General features: G+C 37.0%; 1 protein-coding gene across 1 annotated transcript; it reads right to left on the reverse strand.

Moving 5' to 3' along the window:
* Positions 1-8,012: 8,012 nt before the first annotated feature.
* LOC126080365 (olfactory receptor 5D13-like) lies at positions 8,013-15,161 on the reverse strand. Its single transcript, XM_049891605.1, is given in 5 exon segments — positions 8,013-8,050; positions 8,053-8,890; positions 9,748-9,843; positions 14,119-14,144; positions 15,011-15,161. Coding segments are annotated over 5 exon segments (1,149 nt in total).
* Between the last annotated feature and the right edge of the window lie 5,257 nt (positions 15,162-20,418).

Here is a 20,418-nt window from a genome sequence, read left to right on the forward strand (position 1 = left end):
GCCAGGCTTTTGGTTAGCGGCTGAGTTCTTAACCACTGTGCTACCAGGGCTCCACTGTTTCAGATCGTCTTTGCATTTTTTTGTGTTTCGTGATTATAAGATAAAACATCGTTTTTTGTTGATGTTGTTTTTTCAATTGTCTTTGGACACCTTTGTTTCCGATTTCTGTTTTAGATGGCCCACCCTGCTTTGAGAGCGGGGATAAGTGCAGAGTGAGGAGGTAAGAACGAGAGCTTACGGAAAGGTCAGACCCGATAAAGAGGATGCGGTTTCTGAGGACGAGTGTCAGGTCAATCGTGGAGTGAACGACACGTGGTAGGTGGCAGGTAAGAAAATGTACTGATTTATTCAACAAGAATCTTGATCATCTTCCATGTATTAGGTTCTAGACTGAGTTGTGTAGGTGAATAAAACGTAGTTACGGTTTTGTGGAATGATGAGGTGAAAGAAAGCCTGCATTGTGCAGTCTTAGAGAATTAAAATCACGTCTTAGCAATATTGCGTGGTTAGCTACTCGTTCCTGACTGTCCTTGAGACTCAGAGCATTTTTATCATTCTCCATGATCAGATTTTAATTAGAAGCAATTTGTCAGATAATGACTGTGGAAATACCAGTAGTGCTTTAATATTTAGTCTAGAACTTTATAGGCACTGCGGTAAGTAGTTATTTGACTTTACTCAGTTACAGAAAATCCACGGGATGTGTAAAAATGGACTAGATTGTTGCTTCTGACACAATTGTGTCACCTCTAGGACACTGTCCACGATTAACACTCTTAAAGTATGATAAAAAATGAGTCTCCTCTTTTCAGTGAGTTAATATCTATTGACTTTAAAATTGTTGTTGTTAGGTGCTATTGAGTGGGGTTCCCACTCATACGGACCCTATGTACAACACAGTGAACCACTGACCAGTCCTGCACAATTCTCACAATCATCGCTATGTTTGAGCCCATTGTTGCAGTCATTGAGTGTCAATTCCTCTAGTCGAGGATCTTCTTCTTTCTTGTTGACTCGCATGATGTCCCTCTCCAGGCAATGGTCTTTCCTGATCTCATGTCCAAAGTACATAAGACAAAGTCTCTCCATCCTCACTTCTAGGGGGCATTCTGGCTGTACTTCTTCCAAGACAGATTTGTTCATTCTTCTGGTGTATTTATGGTATATCCAATATTCTTCACCAACACCATAATTCAAAGGCATCGATTCTTCTGCTGTCTTCATTATTCATTGGCTAGGTTTCTCATTCATGAGATGACTGAAAATACCATGACTTGGATCAGGCACACCTTAGTCCTCAAAGTGACATCTTTACTTTTTAATCAGGTCTTTTGCAGTAGATTTGCCCAATGAAATACATTGATTTATTGACTGCTGCTTCCATGGATGTTGATTGTGGATCCAAGTAAAATGACATCCTTGGCAACTTCAATATTTTTTCTGCTTGTTGTAGTGTTGCTTATCGGCCCAGTTGTGAGGATTTTTGTTATCTTTATGTTATAGCGAAATCCATACTGAAGGCTGTGGTCTTTGATCTTCATCAGTAAGTACTAGTACTTCAAGTCCTCTTCTCTTTCTTCAGGCAAAGTAGTGTCGTCTGCTTATTACAGGTTGTTAATGAGTCTTCCTTCAAACCTGATGCCCAGTTATTCTTCATATTTTCCAATTTCTTGGATTATTTGCTCAGCATACAGATTGAATAAGTATGGTGAAATGATACAGCCCTGACCCACACATTTCCTGATTTTAAACCATGCAATATCCCCTTGTTCTGTTCAAACAACTGCCTTCTGGTCTATGTACAGGTTTCCACATGAGTACAATTAAGTGCTCTGGAAGTCTCATTCTTTGAAAAATAATTCATAATTTGTTATGATCCACACATTCAAATGCCTTTGTATAATCAACAAAATACAGGTAAATATCTTTCTGGTCTCCTCTGTGTTCAGCCAATATCCATCTGACATCAGCAATTAATTCATTTATTTCAATTATTTCATGGTTCCCTAAGTCCACACCATTGTGTTTACATTAGTGTGCCTGATCTTTGCCACCTTTAGCTCTTTCTAAACTGAAATTAACCCTTTGAACTGATATTATCAAGAAAAGTGAGCTTCAGTCAACACAACCATTAATGCCTAACCCCCCAATTCCAGATTCCCAAATCGATGACTCACATACAGAGATTATTTACTTCATTTCTCCCTAAAAACTTCTGTTGGCAGTTCTTTTGATATTTACGTCATTGTATAGTTTTAGTTACAACCATACCCATGTGTAAAAACAATTTTAGTTCCTTTTTTGTGTTTGTATTTCTATATCATAAAGTCATTTACATCTATTATCTGACATGATGTTCTACATTCATCAATTTACATTTTTGTTTATGGAAGCAAATTTGTGTATATCACTTCTCATTTAATATTTTATATGCTACAAGAATTTGATACACACTTCATAATGATTATGAAAGTAATGATAAAGGTGAAGATTATGATAGTGATGGTGGCGGTGGTGGCATTTTTCTTTTCTGAAATTTATCAAAGCAAGAATCAGAATGTCATGGGACAGTCATGTCTTAAAAGTTCAGATACCTGGTTTTTAATCTTCCCTTTACCAAAATCTTGAGAAAGTCAATTCACTGTCTTTCTCATCACACTCACAATCAGTAAAATGGTAATAATGATAATATATCCTAATAACTCACAGGATTATTATAAGCCTCAAATATCTACCTAGGATGGAAAAGCATTTGGAAAAAATTAAAGCATCACAAAACTGAGACTTTGCTGTATTTACATACAAGTCATGGTGAAATCACTAGCTTTCTTATGTTTTATATTCAACTTCTCAGAGGTAATCATTCCAATTTTTTTTTTTTTTTTTTTTGAGGGATGAAACGTTGCATAATATCAATTACCTGGAGGAAAACCTACTTGCTTGAACATGGGAATTATTGTTTCTTCAAAAATGTAATAAATTATTTTTTCCTGAAAAGTGTTGCTCATATATTAGCCCACTGAACAGATAATATAAAAGATAGTTAAACCTTCCTTAATATTCAAAGAAGATATTAAATAACCATTAAATTATTTATTCAGGACCAATCAGTAAGTATTGAATAATATAGTATAGGCTTCTTTTATACTTTTTCAAAATTTGTTCAAAGCTTTGCATTTTTTTTCTTATATTTCTCTACTCCCTATATTTCCCAATGTGTTAATTCTTACTAAGGTAACCTTTAGAACTTATTCTTTTGACCCGATTATTTATATGATACCTATTATCAGCTAGGAGCCATGGTAGAGTAGCAGTTAAGAGCTCAGGCTGCTAACCAAAACGTGGCAGTTTGAATCAACCAATCACTCCTTGGAATCTCTATGGGGCAGTTCTACTCTGTCCTACAGGGTTGCTATGAGTTGGAATTGACTCAACGGCAATGGGTTTGGTTGTTTTTTGGTTTATTATCAATAATTGAGACTGACTGGAAAAAAAAAATCTGATGACATACTTTACAACAGTAGGCATCTGATTATATATATAATTCATTGACTATACATGAATACCAGAAAGAGCTCCATGCGTTTCTTGAGGTAAAGACCAATTATTTATTCTAGTTTTTTTTTTTTTTTTTTATATTGCTCTGATTTTCTGGGTGGTGGCATTTACTGAGCCCTAGCCAACAAATAACCACCCCCCCACCAGAAAAAAGTACATAAGGGGGATCTAAAAGATGATTTGGTGGACCATTTGCTAAAGGTTTAGACTGTCTCTTTTATCATAGTGGTTGTTTTAATTCATACACCCTCAGGAACATTTATTTAATAACAAATGTGTGTGCATTCCTATCTAAACTATTTTGAATGATTTTATGTGTGTGTGTGTATTTAGATTGTGACAAGAATGCACTTTCAGTAAGCTGTGGTGAGTTGGTGGGAAATAGACCCGGCCCGTTTCAGTCACACCTTTGCCTCTGGGCAGTAACTGGTACCAGCCCCGTTTCCTGGTTGACACAGGGAAAAGGCACTGGGAAAAGGACCTGAAGTTCAGCAGGGCAGGATTATCCAATAAGCAATAATCTAGGATGTGATGAAACCCATATGAAATTGTTTACTACAAATTAGTAAGTAAACACAAGTAAGCCCATGCATACCTTGCTTAATGTAAGTGGTACATACCTTTATTACCGGTTAATCCATCCCTGCTCAGTTAGCACGGAGGATGGAGGACTGAAAGCCTTTCTGCTTATGGTAGCTGAAAACTCATCTGTTGAACATGCCCTGTGCACCCATGAGCCTGGCCCAGATGAGGAAGTGGGTCCATTCTGGGGACCAAGACTTCTTCCACAAACTGTCTCTGTGAGGCTGGTTGAAAGGCTGGAAAAACGAAGATAGGGCAGGCTGTAGGCTAGGCCTGTCACTGCTAAGAGACAGGTATCCAGGCCCTGAGGAAAAGAAAAAGTGAGCCTCCTGGCCTCTAGAACTTCCTGTTGGATGAGTAGTATGGTGAAGAGAAGCTGAGAACAGATGTAACTGAAGTCCTGTTAGTAAGAGAAGTTATCACTCTCAGGGACCATGGGGAACCATTTCTGACGTGTGCACAGACTTTACAGTGTGTTGTTTGTGATAATGGTGGTTTCTGTTCACCGCGCCCCAGACAGAGACTCCTCAGACAGTGTCCTTGCTCCCCATTGCAACTCTCGGAGGCCAGGGTTATAATCCCAATCTCACTCAACATTTTTTACATATAAAATTCAGTGAAATTAATTTTGTTCATCATGTTGTACAACCATCACCATTATCCACTGCCAGGGTTTTTCTTCACCTTTAACAGAAGCTAAGTGAAGTGCCATCTAAGCAATTTTAGCAATTCACTTAGTGTGAATTGATGTTCCATTTACTTTTTCATTAAGACATATGATGTTGGCACATTTTTTGTGAGTTATTCTCTACCTATATTAAAAAAAAAAATCCTTTGTCGTCCGGTCGATTTCAATTCATAGCACCCTATAGGGCAGACTAGAACTGCCCACAGGGTTTCCAAAGAGCAGATAATGATGGATTTGAACTGCTGACCTTTTGGTTAGCAGCCAGGCTCTTAACTGCTGTGCCACAAGGTCTCCAAGTTCTTGTGAAATGACTATACATTAACCAATTTTAATTTGGTTGATTGTCTTGTTATTAATGATTTCATGGGCTCCTTTATATATTCTGTGTAATTAACAGCGTATGTATTGTAAATATTACTCCCAGTCTGCAGATATTTACTTCTAATCTGTGGACTTCTGATTCCTGTTCTTGACGATATCTTTTGGTGATAGGAAGTTTTTATTTTTGATGAAGTCACATTTATCAGTTGTCACAAGGATAGTCTTCTATACTTTCTTCCAGTAGCTGGAGATGTTTGTTGAAGTATGTAACACATTTACACTTTTTTTTTAATGGGGTGACTAAAGAGCAAGATTATTTTCTTCCATTCAATTACCCTGTTTTTCATGGCATGTTTTAAAAATCAGTTATTTACTGTTTTATATCTGAATTCTATTTTATTTACACTTTTCTCTCTTTTTGCTAAAACCACACAACCTCGTTTACTGTTGTTTTCAATAAATCTTCAAATCCTCCAACCATGTTCTTCCTTTTTAAAATACTTTTGGGTATTTTGGACATTTTTCATTTTTATACATAACTCAAACCCTGGTGGCACAGTGGTTAAGAGTTCACCTGCTAACCAGAAAGGTCGGCAGTTTGAATCCACCAAGCACTCCTTTGAAAACCAATAGGATAGTTCTACTGTGTCCTACAGGGTCACTATAAGTCAGAATCAATTGGATGGCACTGGGTTTGGTTTTGATTTATGTCAGTTGTTTCAAATAACTTTCGATTTTGATTGGGGTTGTATTAAATGAGTAATTTGGGGAGAATTTTCATCTTAGTAATATTGAATTTTGATCACTGCGTATGCTACATCTCTCCACTTAGTTTGTCTTAAATTTTTCTCAGTGATATTTTGAAGTTTCCACTCCAAGGTCTTAAAAAAGTTGGTAATTTTATTCTTTATATTTAGTTTTTATGTTTTACAACTGGCTTTTTTTTTTATATTTGATATTTCTATTAAAGTGATATTTTAATTTAAAAGTTTTCTGTTTGTGAAGCTGAGTTGGGATGAATTCAAACTAGGTTGCTGTAAATTGAGGATATTTATTTTAATCCCTAAGGTAATCACTAATAAAATAATTTAAAAAAATACAGAAAAATAATGACGATGAAATCAAAATGGTACACTAGAAAAAAATCAATAAACACAAAAGGAAAGAGATTGTAAGAATGGAAAAAAAATGATCCAACTATATGCTATCTTTATGATACTTCAGACCCAAAGATAAAAATGGGTTGAATATGAATGGATGGAAAAAGATATTCTATGCAAATTATAATCAAGAGAGCTATGGTGTTTATAGTAATGCTGGACAAAGTATTAAAATATTCCCCTGGAACATTTTGTTGAGTATGTATGGCACATGATGACAATTCAAAATTAACTAAAAAACATAATACTATATTTATAGATTATAGCATGTTGAAAACAGTATTATATATTGCTAAGCAATCAGAATAGAATACAGAAATTGCTTCCTGTTGCTGTTGAGTCAATTCTGACTCATATCAATCCAGTAGGACTGAATAGAGCTGCCCCATAAGTTTCTAAGAAGCTAGCAGCTGGTGGATTCAAACTATCAATCTATTGGTTAGTAGCCAAGCTCTTAACCACTATTGCTAGTAACAATTTCTATAAAGAGAAAATACAAATTTTTAAGTAGAAAAAAAATGCTCAAGCTTTAGACAAAGCAAGCAACATTTCGGTTTGCAGATAGATTATGATCATGAAACCTGGAAATTTACCAAGACATCATCTATCTTCAATCCTGATACAGTATCACTCACCAAAGACAGTCATTTCAATAAGTGAATCAAATGATTCATAAAGACTGTGTCAAACCAATTACAGTTATGTCATGTTTATCTGGAATATCAAAGAAGGATATTTTCCATGAGATAATATTTACCATAAACTTAAGTAGATTGAGATATTGGATCCTATTTTTCATTCCTCTCTGTATCTGTGCTCCTTGCCATGTAACTTTTAAGCTCTGCAAGAGGCAGATATCCTTCCTCAAACCTTTGACTTTGGTCTCAGCTCTGTGATTCACATTGACTATAGAATATAACAAAAACAGTTGCTTGAAAAGCTTTTGTTAATGCATGTTTCCTTTTGTGACTCAGGCACTGACATTGGAAGAATATACTCTAGCTACCCCAGTGGTCCAAGAAGGATCATAGATACATGAAACAGCTGCCAAATGAACGTATACACTTATTGTCCTGAGTCGAATTCATCAGCCAAGATCAGGCTAGATCAGATGACCTCAGATATTAGCAGATCATAACATGTTTTACTGTCTTAGTATACAGAGATAAAATAAAATTTACATGACCAAATAAAATTTAAACAATCCATATTTTGGACTGTTCAGGCAGAGATATGTCTTATGTGCACTTTAAAGAGTGAAATGGAATTCATATTTTCAATATATTTTGTGCCTAAGGGTTGAACAGACCTTTGTTTATTATGTTTACTCTATTATGCTATGATATATCCTCTCTCCTGCTAAGCTATTCATTTTCAGAACATCTCTATAAATCCATATTCAGAAAGACTTCGTTTACATGGGTAACCACATTGCCATTTATACTAACTCAGAAATCTTCATTTGCCTAACTCTGATTCAGAAACCTTAATTTAAATAGATTGAGCTTTAATAACTGTGTTGCTAATTATTTTTCAACTAATTTACTTATCTTTAAAGAACATTGGTATTGGATGATCAATCAAATGGGGAGTTACATTAGACACGTGCACTGCTTTGCTATTTGAAAAGGAATGTGAATAAATAAATCAGCTAGAATATTTGGACAATTTTCTACATTCTCTGAAAATGAACAAATAAATCTTTACAGACTTTGCAGTTTGTGACAGGGTAACTTTGTACTAACTTTCTTACTGCCTCCTTCACATCTTTGTTCCTGAGGCTGTAGATCAGGGGGTTCAGTATGGGGATGACCACTGTGTAAAACACAGAGGCCACCTTGATCATGAGCCATGAACCCTTGGAATTAGGCACACAGTAGAGAAAAAGGATGGTTCCATGGAAGATGGTAATGGTAGTTAGGTGGTAGGCACAGGTGGAAATGGCTTTGTGGCGCCTCCCAGTTGAAGGCATCTTCATGATAGTGATAAAAATGAAAATATAAGATGTAAGAATGATCATGAGGCTGCTTATTTCATTGAATGTGGCTGACACTAAAATGATCTTCTGACTAATGTAGGGGTCAGAGCAGGACACAGCAACAATGGCAGCATGCTCACAGAGAAAGTTGTTTATGAAGTTGGTCTCACAAAAGGATAATGTCAACAGAAAGTAGGTGAATGTCAAGGAACAGAGTATACCCCAAGCATATGAGGCAGTCACCAACAGGAAACAAAACTTCGGGGACATTGCAACCTTATAGAGCAAAGGGTTACAAACTGCTACAAATCGATCATAAGCCATTGCTGCCAACATGAATGTTTCGGTCACCACAAATATGCAAGCCAAGAAGAATTGGGTGAGGCACCCTGTGAAGGAGATTGTTCTGTCTTCCACAACCAAGTTTTCTAATAGTTTGGGTGTAACTACTGAAGAGTAACAGAAATCAACAAAGGACAAGTGGCTGAGGAAAAAGTACATGGGGGTGTGGAGTTTGGGGTTGATCCTGATGATCACAATCATGCCCAGGTTCCCGATGACAGTGACTGTGTAGATGGTCAGGAAGACCATGAAAAGGGGCACCTGGTGAAGGGAAAGACAGGACACAGTACAGAAGGGGTCAGCATAACTGGACTAAAACAAAAGCAAAGATGTTTCCTGAATAAACTGAATGCTTCGAAGGCCAGCATAGCAGGAATGGAGATTTGGGGACCATGGTCTCAGGGGACATCTAAGTCAATTGGCGTAGAAAATCTATTAAGAAAGCATTCTGCATCCCACTTTGGAGAGTGGCATCTTGGTCTTAAACTCTAGTAAGCAGCCATCTAAGATTCATCAATTGGTCTCAACCCACCTGGAGCAAAGGAGAATGAAGAACACCAAAGACACAAGGTAATTACGAGCCCAAAAGACAGAAAGGGCCACATAAACCAGAGACTACATCAGCCTGAGACCAAAAGAACTAGATGGTGCCCAGCTACAACCGATGACTGCCCTGACAGGGACCACAACAGAGAACCCCTGCAGGAGCAGGAGAGCAGTGGGATGCAGACCCCAAATTCTCGTAATAAGACCAGACTTATTGGTCTGACTGAGACTAGAAGGACCCCGGTTTTCATGGTCCCCAGAGGTTCTGTTAGCCCAAGACAGGAACCATTCCCAAAGCCAACTCTTCAGATAGGGATTGGACTGGATAATGTAGTAGAAAAAGATGCTGGTGAAGAAGGAGCTTCTTGGATCAAGTAGACACATGGGACTATGCTGGCATCTCCTGTCTGGAGGGGGGATGAGAGGGGGTCAGAAGCTGGTGGATGGACATGAAAAGAGAGAGTGGAGGGAAGGAGTTTGCTAACTCATTACAGGGAGAGCTATTAAGAGTATATAGCAAACTTTCACATAAAGCACAATAAAAATTAAAAAAAAAAAAAAAAGAGTTGTACCTGGAGGTCCGGATATTCTGAGAAGCCCAAGAGCATGAATATGGCTCTAGCGCTCTGATTTTCTTGGTTCCTGTTGAGAAAATAGGATAGTTGATTCTCAAAAGCAAAATGTGAATTAGACAGAACACAATGAAGAAACACTGAGAAACTTATTGTCAACAAAGACAGTTATTAAAAATGCTTAACATCTACTGTTCCATTATTTCAAGTTAGGACTTACTAATATCCCAGTTGTACACTGAACGTTCATTTTTTAGAGTAATAATTTAAAGAAGAAAGTTGAGAGAGAAAGAACAAAAATAGAGTTGACCCATTTATATTTCAAATGACCATATTCAGTATCATCAGAAGGAGCTGGCTTTCAGAGAGGGCCATCCTGGCTTTTCCCATGAACCTGAGTTTAGTGAAAATGTTTGTGTTGAAGAAAATGCACATCATGAGGTTCAGCAGTATCTTTTCTGGCTCACCTGTTCAACTACGGGAACCTAGAACTCAACTGTCAACATAAATACAACACATGCAACATGGTATGCATTCTACGTATTTTTAGCACATATTTTATCATTTTCTGTTTCACAATAAAGGTCACTAGACCAAGAATTATTGTTTGTTTTGTTTGCTTCTGCATCCCAAATGGGACACTAAGACATAATATATACTCACTAATATTTATTCAATAAAGGAATGTATGAGTATATGAGTCAATAAGGTCTGGACATCATTTCTACCTGGTTTCCTTTTTCCTCAGTGTTGTTTATGCTTTCTTATCACTCTCTAGTTTTCTCAGGTTCATTACTGTAAGAAAGATGCCTTCCAAAGACTAATTCCTCAGCAGTCTCTCTGCTACCATTCTAAACTATCTTGATTGCTACTTAGGTAAACTATGACCACTTATTCACAGGCTGAGAGAGCCTTGGTGTCACAGTGGCTAAGTACTTGGCTGCTATCTGGAAAGTCAGTGGTTTGAAGTCACAGCCACTTCACAGGAGAAAGGTGTGGAAGTCTGTTACTGTAAAGATTTACAGCCTTGGGTCCTATGGGGTAGTTGTACTCTGCCCTGTGGGGTCACTATGAGTTGGAATTGGCTCCACAGCAACGTTTTTGGATTTGGATTCACAGTCCGAGTCCTCCACTTTAAAATATTCTGCACAACATTTCCAGAATAATTTTCCATTGTGATTTTTTCCTGATAGTAAATGGCTTTTAATTTTCCAACTGTTTCTTATTAACGAATTCACGAAATCTACATTGTTCAGCCTACCTTTTCCAGAGCTTTCCCTGGTCTATATATGCATCCTCGTTACCACTAAATCATTCTTCTCCAGCAATGTAGAATTTATCCAGCTCTGTTCAACAGCACGTGCTCATTTATATAAAGTTGAAATATCCAAATTATTCCCTCTTGTGTAATGCTTTATTTTCCCACTTACAACTGAAAACATTAGGCATTGTTTCTGTCACAAACCTGTAATACTAGGAAACACGTTATTCATTTTATTATAAAATTTCTCTCCGCTTTATAGATACAAGCTTTAATTTTAATAACAGACAGGAATTGAATGCTGTATTGCATCATTTCCAATTATGTATGTTACTGCCAAATTCTTCCTAAAATTGATTTTTTTTTAAGGACAATGCCCATACTTTATAATTTTCTAGATTCTAAAATGCCCATTAAGGTGCTGAGTACACCATGGATGTACAGTTAGAAAACCAGGATGAATGTCACTGGAAAGGAAGGATGATCTATACACAACCTCTAAAGCCCTCAACCATCTGCATTAAGGAACAAAGCGCACATCATCCAGCTGGATTTATACATGTTTTTGCCTCCTGCAAAACTTACTTGGAATGCATTATTATCCTTCTAAAGTGAAATACAACAAAAATTGAATCAACTTACCTAAGTGGAGTATTTAACTTATTCATTTATTGAAGCTTCTATGTTATGATTAATGGACTTCAGGAAAGTTCCTGCAGAGAATTCAACTAATCTTGTTGAGAATAGTATCAAACCTGAATAAAGTAGCAAGAGTTTACAGTATATTTAAAACAATATTTTGTGTAAAGGGCTACTACCGTTCAATCTATTAAGTATACTCAGAGATAGCAGGGAGAAAGGCAGACCTAAGAACTGAATCCTGGCACCATGCTGTGCCACCAGGGCTGTGGGGATATGGACCCTAGAGAATATCATTGATGTTTTGCATTGGAGGCCACAAATGGGGCAATTAGGTGACACAACACTCCCATGTGATTTTTTGGTTGCATACAATTACTTCTAAAGATTGAGAAATAACTTCATCACCAAGTTTAACCCATAGATCTTTATTTATTTTTTTTTTTAGTTAAACCAGATTAATATATGTTTGTTTTTGATACCAGCCAAATAACAGAAACACAAAGGAAAGAAAAAATCAGCTGTTGTGCAAAAATACAGAGATAACTACTATCAATTATTATTTTTTTTTCCCAATCCAGAGATAACTACTACCAATCTTAGTTGTATTTTTGTTTTCTCATCTCCTATATGGGAATAGGAAACCCTGGTGGTGTAGTGGTTAAGAGCTATGGTTGCTAACCGAAAGGTCGGCAGTTTGAATCTACCAGGTGTTCCTTGGAAACTCTATGCAGCAGTTATACTCTGTCCTATAGGATCGCTATGAATTGGAATCGACTCGACGGCAATGGGTTTGGTTTTAGTTTTATACGGGCATAGGAGCCCTGGTAATGCAGTGGTTAAGAGCTTGGCTGCTAACCAAATGACTGGGAGTTCGAATTCACCAGTGACTTCTTGGAAACTCTGTGGGCAGTTCTACCCTGTGCTACAGGCTCTCTCTGAGTTGAAATCAACTTGACTGCAACAGGTTTTTTTGTTTTTGTTTTTCTTTTTTTTTTTTTGTATATGTGCATATATTTATGAGCATATGTTCACACAATAAGTATTGTAGTTTATATGGTTTATTATCCTCCCTTTTCATTTAACATTATATTGTGAGTTCATTTTCTACTCGTACCATTCTTTAGAGAATACCATTTACATTTCTCTTCCAAATATGGGCACAATGCTATCCAATGCTCATATTTATCGTTGAATTTGAGAATATTCTTGAGGTTATATTTTTCATGTCTATAATACAGGTTTATAGGAAAGATAGTACATTTATTATTTAATTTTTCATCATGCATTAAGACACAAACTTCACAATCTCAGTGGCTTGATGAAGTAGAACAAATGTTAGCAATTTTTTTTTTTCTTTTTTCTGTCAAGAGCCATGTAGTAACTATTTTAGGCTTTGTGGACCATACAGTTTGATCACACAGTCAACTCAGTTGTTGTAGTATGAAAGCTGCCACAGGCAATATGTAAATCAATAGGCTTAACTCTGTTCCAATAAAACTTTACAAGAACAAGCCATAGGCTAGACTTGCTTTGCAGATGGTAGTTTGCCAGCCTCTGTGATAGAAGTTTATTTCTTCACTGTTTGAAGTCCACATTTTTTTCTACATCAGTGGGTAGACACCATCTAAGTAGTGGTACAGGGGTCCTGGCTCTTTCCAGAATGTGACTTCACTATCATCCCAAGGTTTCTAAGGTTTTGCTTCTCTTCTGCAAGATACCTGAAATTGATATCTTGGATTCTGAAGATTTCAAGAGGCTGCAGAAGAGGAAAGCTTAGAATGCATATTGAAAGTTTTATGGGCCAGACCTGCAGGTGTCACACATCTATCGCCCTCATATTCCATTGGCTAGAAATCAAACAAGACTAACTGCAGGGAGTCTAAGAAATGTAGTCTAGCTTGACTGGAAGAAGAGGAAATGGGTTTGGTAAGCAAATATCCAGTCCTTTCTCATGCTTTGGGCATCACATTCAATCTTTTGATACCCCTCTCCCTAAAATATCTCCGTTTCAGCACAACTTACATCTTCTTTTTGCTTGTGACAATTCAACCACCCTTAGCAGTAATTCCTTAAGACTTAATGTTTTCCTGCCCCAGATATCCCTGGGTCAGACTCTGATCATTCTCCAAAATTGAAGGCCCAACAAGAAGGAGAAGGATGCCATTTTACCTTACTTCTGTTAAAATAACTATCTGAAAATTATTTTTTTCCAGACTTTTCAAATTTGAATCCTTTTAGAGTCAAACTGGATTGCCTTAGATATCTACAGTAGGATGAAATGAGTCAAGCGAAGACAATGTATTCAACATTTATTTTCAGTTCAGAGATCATCACTGATATCTCTGGGTAACTGAACTTCCTCCTTTCTTTCAGGACTTCTCCCATGGCTTTTACCCCTTCAGCAACGGTACACCTCTGAGATTCTAACATTAAGTGAAAAATCATGTTCTGTGTTTATAATGTCTTACCTCATGAAAGCTATATCTACATTTATCTATTTCAAGAATAAAAATCCCAAAGATTAAAATATTTTTCACATTGTTTTTTATCTCTACTTTCATAAATTTGATGTGCTGGAGTCTGCTAATTATTTTGTCCTCAGTTTCCCTTAAGTGCTATGTGAGGTCATCTTCAATGGGATTTACTGTTGTAAGGGCTTATTTATGGAATCATTTCATGATTACTTTTTGATTCAGGTTGGTATGTGGTTTTTCATCTGTAGAGAAATTTTTACCCTGGTTTTTCAGACTTAAGATTTTCAGTTTATTAAAACATTGTGGATATTTCTGTCTTCCACTCAAGCAAGAGTTTCTGATTCCAAGAGGTTGGTTCTGTTTATGTTCCAGTTCACTTACATAAACACTGGAGTTTAGCAATATGCTTGGAACCAAATTCCAGCACACAGCTTCAGACAGGGATACAGGCCCTTAGACAACTCCCACCTATTAAACGAAATTAGGTGAAAGTTCTCACTACCACTTTTACTCATCTGTAAGCCATACATGAATAACAAGGTTCTTTAATATCATATTTCAAGATCAGTAACTAATTTCACAGTTGCCGTTTTAAGTTCTGGAAGATTAGATGTTTAGGAAGACAAGGAGATGTAAGAAATCTGAGAACCAGTAATGGCTCTGATGTCTTCCAATTTTACGGCATAAAAGCCAAAGTCCTTATGACAGCATGCAAGACCACTACATGACATAGTCCATTTCCTCTCAGGCTTCATTTAATAATATCTGTTCCTTATTGTACTTGGTTCAACAACACTGGCCAATTTGCTGTTCCTAGAATTCTCCAGGCTTACTCTTGCCTCAATAACTTTGGGATGGTTGTTCTCTATGCCTCAGATGTTCTTGCCCTTAATATTTGCATGGTTCATTCTCTCATTTCCAGCGTGTCTTAGCTGAAATATCAGCTCAGTGAGGCCTATTCTGGCCACCCAATATAAAGATGGAGTTCCATCCCTCATCCACCAATCATTCTTGTGGTGGTGGTTGTTAGATGCCATGGTGTCGGTTCTGACTCATAGAGGCCCTGTGTTCAACATTACAAAACACTGCCTGGTTCAGCACCAAATCATTCTTACCCTACTGTAAATATTGTCCATAGTACTTATTACTGTCTCACATATACCACATATTTTAACCTTAATTTTTATTGTACAATATCATCTCATTAGAATTCATGAGAAGAGGTATTTTGTTTTGTTTTATTTTGTTCACTGAAGTATCCACAGTGGTTGGAATAAAACCTAAAAAACAGAAAGCGGGTAATAAATATCTAGTCAATGAATGTTTAATTTTTAGTGGTACAAATCCAAATATGATTTCTGTAGAGATTATTCTTTTATAAATCATGTGTGCAACCAGAGAAAAACCTAGAATGACACATAGTACATTAAATGTAATCATTGCTGTGATGTTGGAATAATTTCCTTCAATGAGTTTTTTCATGTTTTCAATAATAAGCATGATTGACTTGACAGTAACTAACAACAAAAATCCTTTAATGAGGTTAGTTATTATTCTGTTAAAGGTCTGAAGAACAACAGGATACATAGAATGCCCATACTTTCCTAGTGAGTTAGTGAGCATTACCAAAATGACACAGAGAAAAGGGACTTTTCTTGTTTCCTTTAGTTGCTTGTTTGATCCCATGAATAAGAAGTACAGTAGGAATTCTCTAAAGTCTGTGTCCTCAAAGCCATAAAACTATGTATAAAACATAATTCCAGCTATTTAAAATTCATATCTGGCTTTTCTCTCAAAGTTAATGGATAAAGTAGACTTATTCAAAATTAAAAACCTTTGCTCTGCAAAAAACACTGATATGAGAATGAAAAGACAAATTATAGGCTGAGGGAAAATATTTTCAAATTTCGTATCCAACAAAGGATTTCTACCTAGAATATGTAACAACTCTCAAACTTTAACAATAAGAAAAAAATTTATATTCTTAAAAAATGGACAAAAACTTGACCAGACACCAAAAAGAACAAAGCATATAGAAAAAAAAAAAAAAAAAATTCAAGATCATTAGACTTTGGAAAATGCAAATTAGAATAATGATGAGGTAACACTACACACCTAATTATTGTTGTTAGTTGCCTTTAAGTTGGTTTTCAACTTATAACAACCTCATATGACAAAGTAGAACTGCCCCATAGGATTTTCTAGGCTGTAATATTTATGGGAGCACATTATTAAGTCTTTCTTCAGTATGTTGAGAATACAAGTACTAACACAGATGCAGAACGACTGGAATTGTTATACATTGCTGGTGGAAATGTAAAACAGCATAACTAATCTAGAAAATAGTTTGTCAGTTTTTTATAAAGTTAAACACACGCCTACCATATGACCAAGTAATCCGACTTTAGAGATATGAAGACTTATGGTCACACTAAAACCTATACATGAATGTTTATAATGGATCAGTTTATAATTATCTTTCAATAGTTGTCTTTGGACACTATTTATTCTTTGTTTCTTCTTGCTATTGTTGCCCTCGAGTTGATTCTGACTCATGGAGTACAACAGCTCCATAGGGTTTCCAAGGCTGTAACCTTTCAGTAGCAGGTCTCCAGGCTTGTCTTCCAAGGGTCCTCTTGTGGGTTTGAACTATCAACCTTTTGTCTAATAGTTGAGCGCTTAACCATTTGCACCACCCAGGGACTCTGTTTCTTGTTTAGATTTTTGGGTGCAATTATCTTTGGACTGGGAACACCTCACATGTTCTTCAGAGGTGGATGAACAACTTATGGTACAATGGAATACTATTCTAGAGTGCTATTCTAGAGTAAAAAGTAAAAATTTCATCTCAGATTTCATTTAATAATATCCATTCCTGGTTGTATTTGGTTCAACAGCACTGGTCAACTTGCAACATTTCAGATGAACCTCTAGAGTATTATCTTTATAAGTGAAAAAAAAAAAAAAAAACTAGTCTCAAAAGGTTACCTACTGTATGATTCCATTAATATGGCCCTCTTGAAAAGAGCCCTGGTGGCACAGTGGTTAAGTGCTGGGCTCCTAAACGAAAGGTTGGCAATTTGAACCCACCAATCGCTTCCAGGGAGAAAGATGTAGCAGTGTGCTTCCATGAAGAATGCAGTCCTAGAAAACTTATGGGGTGGATCTATTCTGTTCTATAGTCGGGATCGACTCCATGGCAATGTGTTCGGTCTTGGTTTTGATTTTATAATGATGTAAAATGGATCAGTGATTACCAGGATTAAGAATGGTGGAGAATGTGATTATAAAGTTACAACCGGAGGGGTTTATTTGAGTGGTGAAGCTGTACCCTAATTATGGTGGTGGTTTTGGTGTCTGTACCAAAAATGGTCAGTTTTACAGGATGATAATTTTAAAAACAAAATTTTAAAAAATGAAAAGGCCAGATTAATATATACATATGTACATGTGTGCATGTGTGTGACAAAATATTTGTATCAAGAATATGTAATGAAATTTCATAACTCTATGTTGTTGTTGTTAGGTGCCCTCAAGTCGTTTCCAACTCATAGCGACGCTATGCACAACAGAACGAAACACTCCCCGGTCCTGAGCCATCATTACAATCGTTGTTATGCTTGAGCTCATTGTTGCAGCCACTGTGTCAATTCACCTCCTTGAGGGTCTTTCTCTTTTCCGCTGACCCTGTACTCTGCCAAGCATGATGTCCCTCTCCAGGGACTGATCCCTTCTGACAACATGTTCAAAGTATGTAAGACGCAGTCTCGCCATGCTTGCCTCTAAGGAGCATTCTGGCTGTACTTCTTCTAAGACAGATTTGTTCATTCTTTTGGCAGTCCGTGGTATATTCAATATTTTTCACCAACACCACAATTCAAAGGCATCAATTCTTCTCCGGTCTTCCTTATTCATTGTCCAGCTTTCACAAGCATGTGATGCGATTGAAAATACCATGGCTTGGGTCAGGCACACCTTAGTCTTCAGGGTGACATCTTTGCTCTTCAACACTTCGAAGAGGTCCTTTGCAGCAGATTTACCTAATGTAATCCGTCTTTTAATTTCTTGACTGCTGCTTCCATGGTTGTTGACTGTGGAACCAAGTAAAATGAAATCCTTGACAACTTCAATTTTATCTCTGTTTATCATGATGTTGCTCATTGGTCCATTTGTGAGGATTTTTTTGTTTTCTTTATGTTGAGGTGCAATCCATAATAAAAGCTGTGGTCTTTGATCTTCATTAGTAAGTGCTTCAAGTCCTCTTCACTTTCAGCAAGTAAGGTTGTGTCATCTGCATAATGCAGATTGTTAATGAGCCTCCCTCCAATCCTGATGCCTCATTATTCTTCATATAGTCCAGCTTCTCTGATTATTTGCTCAGCATACAGATTAAGTAAGTATGGTGAAAGAATACAACCCTGACGCACACCCTTCCTGACTTTAAACCAATCAGTATCCCCTTGTTCTGCCTGGACAATTGCCTCTTGATCTATGTAAAGTTTCCTCATGCACACAATTAACTGTTCTGAAATTCCCATTCTTCACAATGTTATCCATAATTGTTATGATCTACACAGTCGAATGCCTTTGCATAGTCAATAAAACACAGTTAACATCCTTCTGGTATTCTCTGCTTTCAGCCAGGATCTGTCTGACATCAGCAGTGATATCCCTGGTTCCACGTCCTCTTCTGAAGCCGGCCTGAATTTCGGGCAGTTCCCTTTCTATATACTGCTGCAGCCGGTTTTGAATGATCTTCAGCAAATTTTGCTTGGGTGTGATATTAATGATATTGTTCTATAATTTCCACATTTGGTTGCATCACCTTTCTTGGGAATAGGCATAAATATGGATCTCTTCCTGTCAGTTGGCCAGGAAGCTGTCTTTCATATTTCTTGGCATAGACAAGTGAGCACCTCCAGCACTACATCTGTTTGTTGGAACATCTCAATTGATATTCCATCAATTCCTGGAGACTTGTTTTTCTCCAATGCCTTCAGAGTAGCTTGGACTTCTTCCTTCAGTACCATCGGTTCCTGATCATATGCCACCTCATGAAATGGTTGAACATCGACTAATTCCTTTTGGTATAATGACTCTGTGTATTCCTTCCATCTTCTTTTGAGGCTTCCTGCGTCATTTAATATTTTCCCCATGGAATCCTTCACTATTGCAACTCGAGGCTTGAATTTTTCTTCAGTTCTTTCAGCTTGAGAAACACCGAACGTGTTCCTCCCTTTTGGTTTTCCATCTCCAGCTCTTTGCACATGTCACTATAATACTTTACTTTGTCTTCTCGAGAGGCCCTTTGAAATCTTCTGTTCAGTTCTTTTACTTCATCAATTCTTCCTTTTGCTCTAGCTGCTCAACCCTCAAGAGCAAGTTTCAGAGTCTCCTCTGACATCCATCTTGGTCTTTTCTTTCTTTTCTGTCTTTTCAATGACCTCTTGCTTTCTTCATGGATGATGTCCTTGATATCAATTCACAACTTATCTGGTCTTCTGTCACTAATGTTTAATGCACCGAATCTATACTTCGGATGGTCTCTAAATTCAGGTGGAATGTACTTAAGGTCATGTTTTGGCTCTCACGGACTTGCTCTGATTTTCTTCAGTTTCAGCTTGAACTTGCATATGAGCAATTGATAGTCTGTTCCACAGCCGTCCCCTGGCCTTGTTCTGACTGATGATATTGAGCTTTTCCATCATCTGTTTCCACAGGTGTAGTCAATTCAGTTTTTATGTGTTCCATCTGGTGAGGCCCATATGTATATTCGCGGTTTATGTTGGTTAAAGAAGGTATTTGCAACAAAGAAGTCGTTGGTCTTGCAAAATTCTATCATTCGATCTCCAGCATTGTTTCTACCACCAAAGCCACATTTTCCAGTTACTGATCCTTCTTCTTTGTTTCTAACTTTTAAATTCCAATCACCAGTAATTATCAATGCATCTTGATTGCATGTTCGATCAATTTCAGACTGCAGCAGCTGATAAAAATCTTCTATTTCTTCACCTTTGGCCCTAGTGGTTGGTGCATAAATTTGAATAATAGTCGTATTAACTGGTCTTCCTTGTAGGTGTATGGATATTACCCCGTCACTGACAACGTTGTACTTCAGGATACATCTTGAAACATTCTTTTTGACAATGAATGCAACACCACTCCTCTTCGAGTTGTCATTCCCAGCGTAGTATACTATATGATTGTCTGATTCAAAATGACCAATACCAGTCCATTTCAGCTCACTAATGCCTAGGATATTGATGTTTATGCATTCCATTTCATTTTTGGTGA

Source organism: Elephas maximus, chromosome 7, assembly GCF_024166365.1.
Source record: "Elephas maximus indicus isolate mEleMax1 chromosome 7, mEleMax1 primary haplotype, whole genome shotgun sequence".
NCBI lineage: Eukaryota > Metazoa > Chordata > Mammalia > Proboscidea > Elephantidae > Elephas > Elephas maximus.